This window comes from Ochotona curzoniae, unplaced genomic scaffold (assembly GCF_017591425.1).
Source record: "Ochotona curzoniae isolate NIBS_2020 unplaced genomic scaffold, NIBS_Ocur_1.0 scaffold_3890, whole genome shotgun sequence".
Taxonomy (NCBI): Eukaryota; Metazoa; Chordata; class Mammalia; order Lagomorpha; family Ochotonidae; genus Ochotona; species Ochotona curzoniae.
In genome coordinates this window covers 30,195,058-30,211,651 of record NW_024467115.1, presented here as the reverse complement: position 1 = coordinate 30,211,651, position 16,594 = coordinate 30,195,058, and the positions used below count along the sequence as shown (strand labels likewise).

The window sequence follows — 16,594 nt, the reverse complement described above, 5'->3', positions numbered from 1 at the left end:
GTTACTGACATTAGGAATCTTTAGGGTTCATTCCCGTCCTAGAAGCACAATGAGTTTAACCTGGAACTACCTAAGTAGCAATTCAAATAGCCAAAACCACGGAGGTCCAGGCCAGGCTGCCATCAGGCTGAGCCTGGCACCAAATGGCACATTGGCCGCCCAGGGACAGCTCACCACGTGCACGTGGTGGCTGGCGTCTGAGATCCATGCATGAGACGCCCTGTCCAGAGACCCACCAGCAGCCAGGAGGCTGCTAGAAGTTTAAACTCTCAGGCCCAGGGTCGCGCCCCTCCCCAATCCCATTCACCGCCCAGTGAGGGAGGCAGGTGGGCCCTGGACATGCCCAGTCACAGAGACCTCCCCACTTGGTTACTCACCCCGAAGGGAACAGCCCCCAGAGCCCAGGCAGGTCCAGGGACAGCTCACCATGTGCACATGGTGGCTGGTGTCTGGGATCCAGGCATGAGACGCCCCATTCTGAGACCCACCAGTCTTTTTTTTTTTTTAAAGATTTATTTATTTTTGGGCCCAGTGCAGTAGCCTATCGGCTGAAGTCCTCACCTTGAAAGCATCTGGATCCCATATGGGCGCTGGTTTAATCCCGGCTACCTGGCTTCCCATCCAGCTCCCTGCTTGTGTCCTGGAAAAGCAGTAAAGAATGGCCCAAAGCCATGGGACCCGACACCCATGTCGGAGACCCAGAAGAAGCTCCTGGCTCCTGGCTTTGGATCAACACATCGTTGCAGTCAAATGGGGAGTGAATCATCAGATGGAAGATCTTCCTCTCTGTATGTCTGTCTGACTTTGCAATAAAAATGAGTAAATCTTTAAATTTTTAAAGATTTATTTATTATTATTGAAAAGTGAGATAATGTAGAGAGAAAAAGAGACAGAGAGGAAGATCTTCTGGGCTGAGCCAATTAAAGCCAGGAGCCTCCTCTGGGTCTTCCACATGGGTGCAGGGTCCCAAGGCTTTGGGCCGTCCTCAACTGCTTTTCCAGGCCACAGGCAGGGAGCTGGATGGGAAGTGGTGCCACCGGGATTAGAACTGGCACCCATATGGGATTGTGGTGCATGCAAGGTAAGGACCTCAGCCTTAGGCACCGCACCGGACCCTGTGATTGTCTTAGCTGTTCTGTGGGCGTACTTCATCAGATAGTGTTATGATTTTTGCTTCGACCGTCAAACATGATTTAGAAAAAATGAAATTTTGTTCTCTTTACCTATATTGGTATTCTTTCTGGTGTAGCAGTTTCTTCTTCCATTGCTTCCTTTATTTCAAGAACTTGGCTCTTAGCTGAGTCCAGCAAGAGACACATCCTCTTAGCTTTGCTTCGTCGGGGGAGATTCTTGTCTTCCTCTTCATCCCTCGAGGATGCTACCCCAAAAGGCAGAGTTCCTGACTTGGCAGCTGAAAAATGTCATGCCCTTATCCTGATTTCCTGTTTCCTGGTAGGAAATCAGCTGTCTCCTAATGACATAGATGTCTCACCTTCAGTCACATTCACACAGGTTCTTCCCAAGCATCTTCTTGTATGTGTTGTTCAGATTAGGTAATGTCCCATGTACCATCTGCAGGTTCATTAAGTCTTCTGTCACTTTTACCCAGGCTAAAAGAAAATTAGACCTTGAAGACATGAAAAAGGAGTATGACAAGCTTTGTATTGATGAGTAACCTGCCGATGTTGGAGTAATTAACTTTTACTGCGTAGCAATTAGCCGAAAGTCAGCATTGGAAAGCAACACTTACTGTCCCGTGGCTTTGATGGTTGGGAGTCTGGGGCAGCTTAACTGGCTCCTCTGTCTCGCGGCTGCAATCATCTCAGACTGGCTAGGGACGACTCGCTTCCTCATTAAGTCAGGCGCTTGTTGGGGCGATTCAGTTCCTCTCAGACTGCGGGACTGCGGCTTCAAAGCCTCAGTTCCTGCCAGAGTTTGCTCCAAAGAGCTCAAACACAGCAGCTGGCAGCACCCAGGCAAGCACCTGCGAGATTCAGAGACTCCCACTCTGCAAGGGAAGAGTCTCGGTCCTCATGACTTGATCGCAGCAGCCATGTCCCAGCACTGCTGTGCTCTGCTGGCCAATAGCAGCTCAGCAGGCCCAGCCTGCAGCCCAGGAAGCACACACGCGTACACTCCCGAGAACAGTGGCAGGCGGGGTGACCCTGTCTCCATCTGGTGTCTTAGGGATCTGCCTACCAAATGGTGCTGACCCGCATCACCCTTACTCTGCCAGTTACTCTAGAGATTCCAGGCCACGAGAACCACCTGACACTGCCACCTGGCTTGGGCAAGACAGTGGGTGCAAGCAGCAATATGCTGGCCATTGGCCTTGATGGGAATTCTTAAAGATAAGTAAGACGTATTTCCTAAAAACCACACAGCATTGTAGGAAAAGCAATGTTCTGAATAAATGTAAAGTACTTACCTGGAAATCAGGTTTGTGGTGTAAAATGCTACTTCTGCAAATTGATCGAAACATTGAGCCAGTTCAGTCCCAGTAAAAATCCCAGCAAGCTAGAACTTTGTATTTTTAAACTTTTTATCCATTTCTTTTTTTTTATTTGAAAAATAGAAAGTTCTTCTATCTGCTGCTTCACTCCTCAAGTCCCCGAAGCAGCTGGAATTGTGCCAGGCCAAGCCAGGGTCTGAATGCACTGTGGGTCTCACACGGGCGTGGCAGGGACTCGGCAGGTGCCCCCAGGATGCTTGCAGGCAGGATGTGCAGTGCAGAGGCAGAGCGGAGAATGCAGCCAGAATTCAACCCCGGGTGATCTGAAATGGGATGTGAGTGTCCGAGTGGACAGTTCCCACATATGAAACACCCTTTATTTATTTGTTAATGATTTGTTTATTTGAACCTCAGAGTTAAGAGAAACAGAGAGCTCTTCCATCTGCCAGTTTCTTCCACAAATGGCCACAACAGCCAGGGCTGTGCCAGGCTGAAGCCAGGAGCGTTTTCCAGGTTTCTGTTGGGAGTACTCGGACCATCTCCTGCCGTTTTTCCAGGCCATCTGCAGGAAGCTGACTGGAAGCAGGGCAGCCAGGACAGGAACTGGTGCTCCTTTGGGGATGTCAGCATTGCAAGCAGCAGCTTTATCCTCTAGAGCACAGTATCAACCCCTCCCTGTTTGCTTTTAAAATTTGATAGAGTTCCCAACCACTGATTTGCTCCTTAAATGCTTAAGGGAGTCATGCTGAACTGGTGAGGAAAAAGGCAACCAGAACACCAGCCTCATGTGGTGGTGGGAGCCCAGGTCCTGGATCCATCAGGACTCCCTCCCAGGATCTGTTAGCAGGAAGCTAGAGTCAGAGGAGCCAGCGCTGGCTGGCAGTCCCAGGCATGGGCATCTCATAAATGCCAAAGGCATGGGAGCCTGCACTAGCTGGAGCAACTTCATAAAAAGGGCAAGTTGAATTTTCCTGCCTGATTGTAAGACTTACTGAAAGATACAGTAACCAAAAACAGTTGAATCCCAGCCCAAGGACACACCTCAGATCCATGCAACAGAAGAGTGCGAAGTGAGAGCTAGAACTTGGATGGGGAATTTAACAAAAATGACAAGTTAATAGCAGAGGGAGGTTCTTCTCAACAAACAATGCTAGAACTGGGTAGATCTTTGTAAAGTAAAGAAAAAAAATTTAATTGTATCCCACACCTCATACTATTTTTAATCGGATCAGGTCTAACCTTATCATTTATAAGAGATGTCCCAGGTCATCACTCGTCAGTGGTTCAAGGTAAAACTGTGGAGTCCTAAACCCAGGAAAGAGGTAAAATTCATTCACTTTATTTTGAAGAGCAGAGAAATAAGAGAGAGCTGCCATCAGTTGGTTCACTCCCCAAATGCCCACTGTGGTTGGGCCTGGGTCAGTCCACAGCTGGGAACCAGGAACTCAGTGCTCGTGTCCCAAGTAGGTGGCAGGAGGCCAGTTACTTGCTTCTCCGTTGCCTCCGAAGTCAGCATTGGCAGGGAGCAGGATGGAACCCCGGCACTGGCCTCAAGCAGCAGTGTCCTGAGCAGCGTGCTAAGTGCTAGGTCAAGTGTCTGCTCCAGGATGTCCAAAACTGAACAGCCAGTGGGAACGTGGAGTGATCGCACTGCCTTATACAAGTTGGTGTAACCACTCTGTAAAAGAAGTTGGCAATGTCTCATAAAGTTAATCGTTAACCATGTGACCCAGCAATCCCACTCTCCCATTTTCTCGTGAAAAATTAAAACATATCCTCACACAGATTTGTACGTGGTTATAGTGGGTCAAAAGCTGCAAGCAGGTAGACATTTGTCAAGTCTCCAAATTGTAATATATAAAACCAGTACACTAAATTATGTGTAAATTGTGTCTCATGGAACTTGATTTGAAAATAGACTCTCATGCACAGTCTGTAGACAGCCGAATTGGAACCGATTGGAGAGTATCTTGAACACACTGTTCTTGGGCGTCACTGCTTTCTCTGGGTGTGGAAACTTGGGGTGGAGTCACTGGGTCAGGTGCTGACAAGCAGCTAGACTGCTCCCTCTGATGCCCTGCTTAGTGAAGTCCACGCAAGTTACTGAGCAGTAACCAAGGTGAACCAGCTGCTCGGACAGGTTGAGCACCCAGCACTCCCCGAGATGCCATCCTGTGGTATCCCTGACAATCCCTCCAGGACAGGAGCACAGGGAAAGCCAACAGGACAGTCCCCAGTGGTGAAGGTTTGAGCCGAGTGGGGGTGGTCCAGCCAGGCGAGGGTGAGGATCGGTGTCTTTCAAGAACTCGCTCGGATTCCTTAGAATCAGCACGGAAGCCACAAGGGATGTCAGAAGTGCCAAAGGGTCAATGAGAAAGGCACACAAATAAGCAGCCAGTTGGGTAAGAAGTAAACTGCCACGGAGAAAGTGCCACCACAGTGTTGCTGTTAGCCCAGAGGGAAGTGGCATGCCAGGAAGGGCACCTTGCACCTGTCGGGTCAGCTCATCTGCCTGCAAGGAATTCCCCTTCTATGCCACCAGAAAGCTGGCCAGGCTGCAGTTGAAGACTGCTCCCATAGCTCAGTTCTCTGGCAATGATTTAAAAAAGATTGATTCGGGCCCGGCGCGGTGGCGCAAGTGGTTAAGGTCCTCACCAAGCACGCCCGGGATCCCATATGGGCGCCGGTTCTATCCCAGCAGCCCCACTTCCCTTCCAGCTCCCTGCCTGTGGCCCGGGAAGGCAGTCGAGGACGGCCCAAAGCTTTGGGACCCTGCACCCACGTGGGAGACCCGGAAGAGGCTCCTGGCTTCGGATCGGCATAGTATCGGCCCGTTGCGCCCATTTGGGGAGTGAATCATCGGAGGGAAGATCTTCCTCTCTGTCTCTCCTCTCTGTATATCCGCCTTTCCAATAAAAAAATAATAAAAATAAATCTTTAAAAAAAAAAAAAGATTGATTCACTTTGAAAAAGTTAGGAAGGGAGAGGGAGAAGAGGCCTTCCAGCTGTTGCCTCACCGCAGCCGAAAGGCTTCATGATCCCTCGGGTGCCGCCAGACACCGAGGGGGACTGAGGCTGCCTCCAGGATGGTATTTCCCAGTAACGAGGACAGGGAGAGGGTCTGGGGATGAAGCACTGACAGGAGACCAGTGATGGTGGAAGTCTCCGCGAAGTCTCTCTATTGCTGCTTCACTTCTCCTTACATATTCTTGCCCCCCAAGTCTTAATTTAGCCAGGAAGTTGGATACAGATGAGTCCAATTAGTCTAGGTGTTTTGAGCTACAAGCCCAGTTCCTGTTGCTGCCCATCCCAACGAGCGCTGATCAACTCCTTAGCCCACAACACTGGTGGAGTCACACAGTATCAGAGCACACAGTAGGCTTTAAGAATGAATGAAATTGAAAGCGGGCCCGTTGCAGTAGCTTAGCAACTAAAGCCTTCGCCTTGCACACACCAGGATCCCAGGTTCTAATCTCAGCAGCTCCACTTCACATCCAGCTCCCTGCCTGTGGCCCGGGAAAGCAGTTGAGGACAGCCCAAAGCCTTAGGATCCTGCATCCTTGTGGGAGACCCAGAGGAGGCTCCTGGCTTCGGACTGGCTCAGCTCTAGCTGTGGCATCCGCATGGGGCGTGAATTATTGCGCAGATTTCCCTCTGTCTCTCCTTCTTTCTGTATAAGTGACTTTACAATAAGAATAAATAAACTTTAAAAAAATTAATGAGAGCTAGTTTCTGTGAAAAGGTGTACCAAGGCATAGGCTTATAGGGAATGGTGCCACGATGACCCTTGGTGCCTCAAGGCCGTAGGCAGTGAGTGTGCGGCCCTGGGCACTCGCCTGTTTGAGTCCCATGCCTGCTTCCCTGCCCCCAGCCTCTATCAGCCAAGAAGGCAGACACGGGGCATCTCCCCTACCAGTCTGTCTCTTCTGCCCGGCAACGAGCATAGGACTCGTGACCCGCAGAGTTCAGTTCAGACATCACAGCACCGTGCATTGCTTCGCTGTTGCTGCTCTAAGAAAGTATAAGCCCGGCAGCTGGATGCAGATCGCCTCCTGCTTGTGGTCACAGTGTGGAACGGGCGTTGCCAGAGCCACGTTGCTCTCCAGGCTGTGGGTGGGCGCATGTCCTCACCTTTTCCAGCTCCCGGAGGCTGCCCACATCCCCAGTCTCACAGCCCCTTCCTGCACCAGCACCGGCTAGCTGGGCCTCACTGCCTCAGTGTGAATTCCTGCTCCTCTGACTCGGTGCCATGTTGTCCTCACGGGTTCCAGAGATGAGGAGGTACCTAGGAGATAGAGCTTTATTGCTGCTGTGCCACGTGGGTGTGCACCAGCCCCACAGCTTAACTGCCTCACGCTTCCTTCCAAGATGCCCATGTCCAGCATCCCTGTCTGTGCCGTCTCCTCTGCCAGGAGCTGCTCTTCTGCCCCACCCCCTCCACCTTCCTGGCAACTGCCAGCTCGAAGCTACACCCTCTGCTGGTGCCTCCCTCTTCCTGCCCCCTCTTGTGCACGCAGGTAAGTCATCTGCCTGGAGGCCAGCTGAAACAGGCGGCCTGGAGGAGCAGGAACTGTGTTAGCACAATTCAGTGTCATGTCTGATGCTTTCATTTGATGCTAGAACTGAGCAAAGTTTCAGATCTCGAAATGAGCAAACTTTATCAGTGTTCGTGAATTCTCAATCTGAGGCTGAAGTAAGGCAGTTTCATGTTGTGCAAGAACTGTAAAAATGAGCAGAAAGTACCACGTCCCTGTTAGTACCTGCACTTGGCATTGGTAGTGACTGGTCTGGTTTTCACAGTCCAAGCCTGCACTTTCCCCAAGCCCCAGGAGACAGCTGACCTTCCAAGATTGATTAGCATACTTCCCAATTTCCAGAACAAACTCAGAAATAGAGTATGTATGTAGCTTGCCAACAGTCACATTCAAGTCTAGAATTCAAGGTTTGTTTTGCATGAACTCAGTTGCGCAAATTGTGCAAAATGCTGTTGCAACATGCTGAAATAGACCCTTTGCAGTGCCATCTGGTGGTAAGTGTGCAGCATGACAAATGTTAAGTAGCTTAGGATTTTAGATGGTAGTCACCGCTTTTGTCATCTTTAGGCCATGCTCAAAGACAGTTTGAAGGCCACTTTGATTTTTAATAACTTTTTTATTTGCCTGAGAGGCATAGAGACAGGGAACTTCTCATCTGAAACAGCCCGTGTCAGGCTGGGATGAAGTCAGCCACCACTGATTGGCAGGAATCCAGCTGCCTCCAACGTGTGTGTCAGGAACAGGAGATGGGCATCAAAGCCAGGGATTCCTTCCCTAGCAAATACCTGCTGTGGAGATGCCCTCTTAAGCTGCTGAACACCCAAGATCAGCTACCAAAAGCCAGGACTTCACCCAAAAAAGAAAAAACCTTGGTATTCGGTGTCTTTGTTGCAGTTAGGTCTGCATCACAGGATGTCTCCCAGATGGAATCCCAAGGAATGAGGAACACAGGCTGGGTGCCCTGGGGGAGGAGCTGAGTCGGAGGAAGGGATGCTTTCCAGCGCGTGCCTACAGAATTCCAGAAGCCTGTAATCAAAATACCCAAGTTCCCTAAAATCGAATACATGACCGACTTGTTAACTGCCTGTTCAGGTCATGAACGAGAAGCTGCAGCACTGCATGGAGCTGGCAGACCTGATGCGGAACCACCTGAACGAGAAGAGAGCCCTGCGCCTCGAGTGGATGATCGTGATCCTCATCACCATCGAGGTGAGGCCCGACCCTCCCGCAGCCCGCCAGCCGTGGACCGCACGGCCGGCCCTGTGCTGACGATGCCGGGGCTCTGCAGGTGGATCCTGCAGCTCAAGATTACACACCTGGGGAAGGGCGTGAACATCTAGAAACACTTAGGGCAGGCAAACATTCTCTCAGTCTGGGAGCAGGCGTTTTAATTTATCCTGGTAATTTAACTGCCAAGTTACTAATTCTTGCTTTTTGTTCTCCTAAGGTAATGTTTGAGCTGGGGCGAGTATTTTTCTGATCATGTGGTCACCAGTCATTTGACAAGATGCTAAAGTTCTGCAATCAAAAATAAACAGTATTAGGTGGTCTCATTAAATAGGTTATTTTTTTAAAACAAAAGTGTACAAATGGGACTTTTCAGCTTATTGTTGAATAAAAAGTATGAAGAACTAATGTTAAGGTCTGTATCTAAAAGGGTCTGCACAAAAGGGAAAACTTATTTCAACCTACAGAACTTTTGCCAGTTTTAGGAAACCTTAAGTGGACTGGTAATGTTGAAGTATTTACAGCACAGGCACTGGTTGGCAGCAGTCACTCCATACACCTAGCTCACACAGCTAGCTGCACTCAACCGCTGTCACCTCACCTTCTAACAGCTTTCACTGCCCGGTCACAGGAAGGCAGAGGCGTGCGACCCCGGGGTTAGGATGCCGTCCTCTGGTATCCTTCACACATCCCTCCAGGTCAGGAGCACAAGGAAAGCAAACAGGACAGTCCCCAGTGAGGAAGGCAGCCTCAGCCTGGGGGCAAGTGTGAATCCTCCAGGAGCCGGTTGGTCCCCAGATGGCTGCTACGGCCAGCGCTGGGTTGGGCCACGGCCAGGAACCCAGACCTCTGGACAGGTTGGCCAAACAGCAGGTGGGGCAGAGCACTGGGCCATTGTTTACTGCTTCCAGCAGAACTGGACCAGTGGCTCTGACACGGGCTGTGGGCATCACAAGCAGAGGGTTAGCCCATCCCAAGTCTTCCCTGTGGACCTTGCCTAACCCAGGAGCCACACTCCATCCAGGTCTCACATGGTGGCCTGAGGACAGCACTGCGACCCTTCCCTGTCACTCTCCCAGGCTCATGAGCAGGGAGCTGAATCCAGGCGCAGCAGTGCTGACCCAGGCTGGTGCTCCCCTGATGCCTGCGTCAGGCAGTGGCTTAACAACACAGGCACCATCGGGTGCGTTTCATGTTCTTTTATGTAGGATACTTGAAAGTTCATCAAATGTTTTCTTGGAAAGTATCTTGAAATCCATGTGTAGTTCTCACCCATTTTTTGAAGACCCCCTCAAATTCATATCCATGAACACAGTATCTTTGTTCTAAAATGGGACATTTTGTCAGTGCTCCATGCTATATGAGCACTGTACTCAGCGTGGCCCACCGACTTGCTAAGTCCCAAGGTGAATGTGTAGTCCTGAGATGCCCATACCAAACACACCACCCCATGAGCTTCCAAAGAGGACGTGGGCATGGCCAGCTGGGTTGGTGCTGTGGCCGCCTCCTCTGCCATGGCACTGGCATCCTATATGCATATTGGATCATGTCCTGGCTGCTCCACCTACAATCCAGCTTCCTGTTTATGACCTGAACAGCAGCAGAGAATAGCCTGCGGGCTCTGAAGCTCCTGGATCCTGACTGGCTCAGCTCCGGCCATTGTGGCCATTTGGGGAACAAACCAGTTGATGGAAGAGTTGTACCTCTGCCTCTCCCAAGAGTTAACGTGCCTTCAGCAGGCCTGCATCCAAATCCAGTCACTGCATGAGGCCCTGCCAGCTTTCCTTCGACATTCTCCCAGCTTGGACTGTCTGGCCCGATACACTCAATCTTGACATGTGTTTACCCCATTTGTTAAAACTTAGGAAACCACACAACAGAACAATTTCAAAGTTTGCTCAATAAAACTTTATTTCCCCCCCTATGATGAGATACACTTCAGTAATATTTTATTCTAAGTATCAATGTGTACAACTTGGTGTTTTGGTTAATCAGTTTTAACAATTTTAATAAACCAAACCAAAAATACCAACATTTGGTGCCTTATAGTTAAGGCAAAATAAAATCGAGTAATTTGTACACTGCACAGAATAAAAGGATAAGCCAAAGGCATTTGTAAACATTAACAATGTTTTTCTGAGGGAATCCACACATACAGTATTAAGAAAAAAGAATGGTGTTAGATCTACATGAAACTCCCATATGGATCGTGGCAGACATCAATTCACTTATAGGATTACATGCACTAAACAAAGTCTTTAAAAGGTACATAATAGGGCTCAGCACAGTAGCCTAGTGGCTAGAGTCCTCGCCTTGCACAAACTGGGATCCCATATGGGCGCTGGTCAGACGCAGCTCCTGGCTTCTGGCTTCAGCACCAACCATGGCAGTCACTTCCTGTTTCTCCTCCTCTCTGTATATCTGTCTTTCCAACAAAAATAAATCTTAAAAAAAAAAGATATCTTTATTTAAAAGTAACAATATTTCATCACTGAAAATCTTCTCAAGTTTTAAAAAACAATTTATGTATCTGAAAGGCAGAGTTACAGAAAAGGAGAGGAAGGGAGGAGAGAGGTGCCGCCCATCCACTGCCTCATTCTCCCAGGGCTGGCCAGGGGAGCCTCGAGCAGAGGACTGCCGCCCTAGAGGAGGGCAGGGCCCTGGGACGTTAGCAGAGAGTGGACCTGCTAACGGAAAGCCATTTCCCCTGCTTTTCCAAGGACATGAGCAGGGAGTGGGCCAACTGGGACTCGAACCAGCACATGGCAGGCAGCAACTGAACCAATGAGTTATGCTGCTACCCGTAACTTTAAATTTATGATCCGTAAGCTACAGCAGACGTGTTTAAGTCTGTTACAACCAGGGTCTGTCTGGTGATGGCTCAGTGGCTAACTCCTCACTGCGCATGCGCCAGGATCCCATATGGATACCAGTTTTTTCTCAGCTGCTCTACTTCCCATCCAGCTCCCTGCAAGTGGCCTGGCAAAGCAGTGGAGAGGGCCCAAGGCCTTGGGACCTAAACCTGCGTGGGAGACCTAGGCTGCTCTTGGGAGGCTTCAGATCAGCTGGCAGCCACGTGGGCAGGGAACCAGTGGATGGAAGCCCTCTCTCTGTAAATCTTTCATATGCGCATATATATACATATATACACCCCCCCACACACAGATATATATGGTTATTTCCAAAGAGATTTAACTATCTGCAGTCACAAAGCTATTCTACTAAGCCGCTTAGCAGATATTTTAGATTCGAAATCCTATAATAAATACAGATTATCCCAACTTGAGTAAAATGAAGATCAGGCCAGGAAGTAAACACGTCCAAAGCTAAACAGCCTGGAGGGGATGGTAGTTGTGAATGAAACCAGGCTGAAGGCCAAGTTGGACCATGGCCTCTGTACTCCAGCAGACACACTCCCCTCTGCTCCTACTTACTAACCACTGTCTCCCCCAAAGACGGTCTATTCGAGACAACACACACTGCAGTCTAAATACGCAATACGGAAAATATAATTTGATAGCAGCACTGTCCAGAACTTTCTGTAACAGTGTTTTGTGGTCTGCACTAACCACTATTGTAGCCATTAACAACATGACTAATGAACACAAAAGGCCAGTGTGACAGTAAGCCCCGAGTAGCTAATAAATGGACAGCAGATCTACAGCAATGGCCAACTGTGACCAGTACGGCACGCTGGGTTAAGCCCGGGCTTGCGGACAGTGTCATCCCAGGCTGGCTCCCTGCCAATGCCCCTGGGCAGGCAGCCCACGAGGACCCAACTATGCTCATCTGTCATGTCCATTCCAGAGACCAAGATGAAGTTTCTGGTTCCTGGAGTTGGTCTGCCCTACATACAACAGTCGAGTCCACTTGACAACTAAACCCGTCTACTCCATCCCTATTCTTGATGGTGTGCCTCTCAAATAAATAAATAATCTTTTAAAATTTTATTTTTATTAGAAAGTCACAGGAGAGACAAAGAGGAAGATCTTCTGTCCACTAACTCACTCCCCAAGTGACTGCAACAGCTGGAGCTGAGCCAATCTGAAGCCAGGAGCCAGGAGCCTCTTCTGGGTCCCCCACAAGAGTGCAGGGTTCCAAGGCTTTGGGCCGTCCTCAACTGCTTTCCCAGGACACAGGCAGGGAGCTGAATGGGAAGTAGGACCACCGGGATTAGAACCAGCGCCTATATGGGATCCCAGTGTGTGCAAGGCGAGGACTTTAGCCACTAGGCTACTGCACTGGGCCCCAACTAATATCTTAAAATAATATCTTTAATATAAAATAATTAAAATAATATCTTTAAATAATCTTAAAAGAATATATTCTACAAGGCCCAGTGCAATAGCTCAATTGGCTGTCTATTCCTACACCTTGCAAGCACCAGGATCCCATATGGGTGCCAGTTCATAACCCAGCTGCTCCACTTCCCATCCAGCTCCCTGCTTGTAGCCTGAGAAAGCAGCAGAGGACTGTCCAAAGCTATGGGACCCAATATCCACACGGTAGACCAGGAAGAGGCTCCTGGCTCTTGGCTCCAGATCAGCTCAACTTCAGCCACTAAAGGGAGTGAACCAGCGGACAGAGAGCTCTCTCTCCTTCCCCCTATAAAATCTGCTTTTCCAATATAAATAAATAAATCTGAAAGAATATGTATGCCACAAAATGAGGGTAACATCGACAGTAACAGTTACATGCACGAGGGAGTTGTCACAAACGCCAGCCTGCCTTCGGAACACCTGTTGCCGTTTCAGGCTCTCATTCAGAGGTTAACTACAGCAGTAACCACATGTTCACGCAGTTCTAGAAAAGCCATCTGAGGCCCGTGCGCTTCCTGAGAAGCAGCAGTGTGATGAGAGGAAGCCACTGTCGTCCAGGCACCCGCAGGAGCCGGGCAGAGGTGAGGAACGCAGGCCGCTAAGACCCACACGCTGTCAGCAGCCGGATGGAGAAAATGGTTTAAGAGAGAAGCAGCCACTATCCCCTGTGTGCTGACTTAATAAATTACGCCATCCACTGCTCAGAGAAGGCTGAAAACAAAAACAGGAGGCTGGGAGTGTCTCCTGCCTCCAGCCACACTGTCAAGAGCATCACACTGTTCTTGAACCACTCAATCACAACCAGCCTCGGCCCAGGCGCTTCCCAACGCAGACAGCACAGTGCGGACGGCTGGGTTCTGTTCCTACACTTGCCCCGTCCCAACTGCACTGAATTCATTCATTTTCTGCTTCCTCTAAAAGTTATCAGGGCGAGAGACGTGCCAATTTAAGCAATCAACAAATTCAGACACCTCCTGTTATCTGCAAGCTACTCGCTGTGGGGGCCTGCCGACTGCAGCACAAGACCAGAGAACCGTTCTAGCACTGCAACTGCTTCGGGAAAGATTCTGCCGTTAGCCAGCCATGGATTATTCATGACATCCATGATGAAGGTCAGAGGAAACAGGTTACATTTCCCTGGGCGCAATGGCCTTGGGCAAGTTACTGACATTTTTAAGTCAGCTTCCCAGAGAAGGGAGTCAGGCTGGAGGACCTCAGATTCAAAACTGACTTCATTAAGACATCACTTGCAGACCCAGCCAGCCCTAACTCATCAGAGCACCAGGAAATCCCAGAACTGTGGCAGTGAGAGGCGGTGACTCAACCCCGACGCTGGCAGACCCCTGGGACCCCCCCTCCGGAGGAGAGCCTCATTCTGTCCCTCCCTTCAGGGAGGACTCTGGTGGTGCAGCTGGCTTCCTGGTGGCCGCAGGGGAGCGCCGGCCCGCACTCAGGGAGCTGCACCAGCGCCAGCCCCCCACCTGCCCCCCACCAGAACACTGACAGCCCCACAGCAATTCAAGATGACTTTCTTAGAATCACAGGTGAAAACCGTTAACTCCACAGGTCTATAACAGGCTTAAAACAAAGGCTCTCTAAGGCATCAGAACTCCGTGAGGGAATACGGTGTATTACCAACCAACTACAAAATAAGCACTTTTTATGAATTTTATGACCAAACCAATGAAATATAAGAAACTTAAAATACGTCTTGTGATTTGTTAACAGAGGATATAATATATGCCCTAGACTTAATATTCTAATTTGTAAAAGCATGCCATTTCCCTGATTTAAGAAATCCCTCCTAACATTATTTCAGTGAGAAAGCCGTTTTGGGCCCTAGCCACATTTCCTTCCCCCTCCTGTATTAATGCTAAACCAAACCCTACCTGCAACCTGGGCATGCAGTTTCACCAAAACCAACCCAAATTAAACATAGAAGTATGAAACTGCCCGAGGCCCGCGAGAGCGTCCTTCGGAATACAGCAAGCGTGCTCAATGGTTGTGCCTCAGAACACACCCTGAAACTTTCAATAACACAAGATGTGCACAGGAATTACACCTGACTTGGGATGAGTCCTCACGATATTTGCATGCGCTTACCGGGGTGGGGGTGGGCAGTGCCAACTGGTACCTAAACACTGCACAGTGCCTGGCCGTCTTACCTTCCTTATTACTTAACTCAGAAGTATCTGTGGCGACCCTAGGCCCATGCTCACTACAGAACCAGAGCTGCTCTGGGCCCATCCTGAGCTCCACTAACCAGCCCTTCTCTGTGCGGGGAACTACTGGTTTTCCACCAGGCCTGGCAAATGCAGCACTCTGAAGGCTTCCACTCCACCGAAGAGGAGAAAGCACTCAGTATGACGAGCTGTCTTTAGCATGCCATTATCTGATTACAGTGACAAGCATCAAAACAACCCGTGCCCGCGGCACACTCCAGCTGGCCTGGGCAGCCGAGGTCTCCGTTAGAACAGCAGCTCCTCGGCGGTACAGGGCGCTCCTGACCCGACTCTCCTGGCCAGGCTGCCCAGCCCCGGGCTCTCCTCACAGCGCGTGCCACGGGAAAGCAGTTGCTGGGGTCACACACACAGCTCCTTGGACTTAAAGCCAGTTCTAACCACGCAGCCAAGTTTCTAAAGAAAGTCCTAAAGCTAAAACTTTACCAGTGGGCCAAGCGCTGGCCGAGCGGTTTAGACACAGACCGAGACGCCAGCGTCCCACACGGGATTTCTGGACTTGGACAGGCTCTGCTCCAGCTCCCGGTCCCGGGGCACACAGCAGGCGATGCATCATCGCTCAGGAGGCTGCGTCCCTGCCACCCACGTGGGAAAGGCAGACAGCTTCTCGCTCCCAGCTTCGGCCTGGAGCTGGCTGCTGCAGGCACCTGGGCAGCGAGCCAACACATGGGCACGCTCCTCCTTCCAATAAATCAAAACTACCAAAATTTGGAGGGAAAAAAGTCTTTAGAATCAGTTTTGCCCAGCTTCCTGTTCACCCGAGTGCTCCGTCAGCACCATCAATGCCAACACGTTCAGAGGTAAGGGCCCAATTAAGATCCGTCAGCTCACTTCCCCTGCTACGAAGATGAGGCGGACCTGAGCTCCAGGCCGTGCAGGGCCGCTGGCCAGCTCTGGACAGTCGCACGCCGACTGTGGGCCACCAGTTACACAGCTGCCTGTGTGTCTTCCAAGGGCTCCCTCATCAGCAGTTCACGCAGACGCAGCTCGGGTTTCCTGGAGGACACCGCACGTCAACTCTCCTTCAGTTAGCAACTTGCTCTGCGCTAGGGGTCTGGCTGCCTAAACCCCAGCGGGTCGGACATCACTCACACCGAGGTGCTTACGCACGGGCCAACAAGCTTTAACACCGGACACTGCCACCTGCTGCCTCCCTCTCCGGGGAATCAATGTTTAGGCTTCGTGTCTTACCAACTCTGGGTCAGGGAAACAAGCAAATCATTCGATGCCAGTCCTCATCAACCGCACTTCCAAAGACAAGATTAAAAACCCTAGCAAAATGGCAGCGGTCGCAGGACAAGTTAGTTCCACAAAGTTAAGCACGACCACCAGGGTCTCCAACTCCAGCGGAGCACTCCACCGGCCCCACAGAAGCCCAGACTCGAAGCACGCAGCTGGCCCGCACACCTCGGCTTCGAGAACAGCTGCTCCCGGACACACTGCGCACAGCCCGCAGCCCCCGCATGCAGCCCCCGACCGCCCCGGGACCGTCGGTGCACACCGGCCCCCCGGCTGTGAAGCCCGCACACTGCAACCTCAGCGCACTCGGGACTAAAGCGCGGGCCGAGGGAGCGCTGGGCGGGCGGGCAGGCGCGCCCCGGGACCCGTGCCCCCCGAGCACCCGGCGCTGCACATGGCTTGCAGGAGTTCGGCCGGGGCCGAGCGCCGAGCCCGGGCGGCGGCGGCGGGAGCGGCGGGAGGCGGGAGGCGGAGGCGGGCGGGCGGGGGCGGGGAGCGGCCGGGGGGCGGAGGGGGCCCTGGCCGCCACGGCTCGCTCGCCGCCTCTCCCCCCCGGCGGGAGCCGCTCGCAGCCTCTCTGCA

At 51.1% G+C, this 16,594-nt stretch overlaps 1 protein-coding gene and 1 long non-coding RNA gene across 4 annotated transcripts in view; one reads left to right on the top strand and one right to left on the bottom strand.

The window, feature by feature from the left end:
• The window catches only part of RMND1 (required for meiotic nuclear division 1 homolog), a 37,517-nt gene extending 28,895 nt beyond the window's left edge, over positions 1-8,622 (top strand). For both annotated transcript variants that reach the window (XM_040965237.1, XM_040965235.1), the window contains 2 exons: positions 8,080-8,196; positions 8,435-8,622. In XM_040965237.1, coding sequence (XP_040821171.1) covers positions 8,080-8,196; positions 8,435-8,467 — 150 coding nt within the window. In that variant the 3' untranslated portion in view covers positions 8,468-8,622. The remainder of the gene's footprint in view (positions 1-8,079; positions 8,197-8,434) is intronic.
• On the bottom strand, positions 1,459-8,435 carry LOC121146011. Of its 2 annotated transcripts, XR_005882140.1 has the most exons (5): positions 8,304-8,435; positions 6,584-6,737; positions 3,692-4,130; positions 2,429-2,775; positions 1,459-1,984 (listed from the first exon to the last, which is right to left on the bottom strand). It is a non-coding gene; the product is annotated as an uncharacterized LOC121146011 (long non-coding RNA). The 2 variants fall into 2 exon arrangements; XR_005882139.1 differs by having other exon boundaries at positions 2,429-4,130.
• Positions 8,623-16,594: the final 7,972 nt, after the last annotated feature.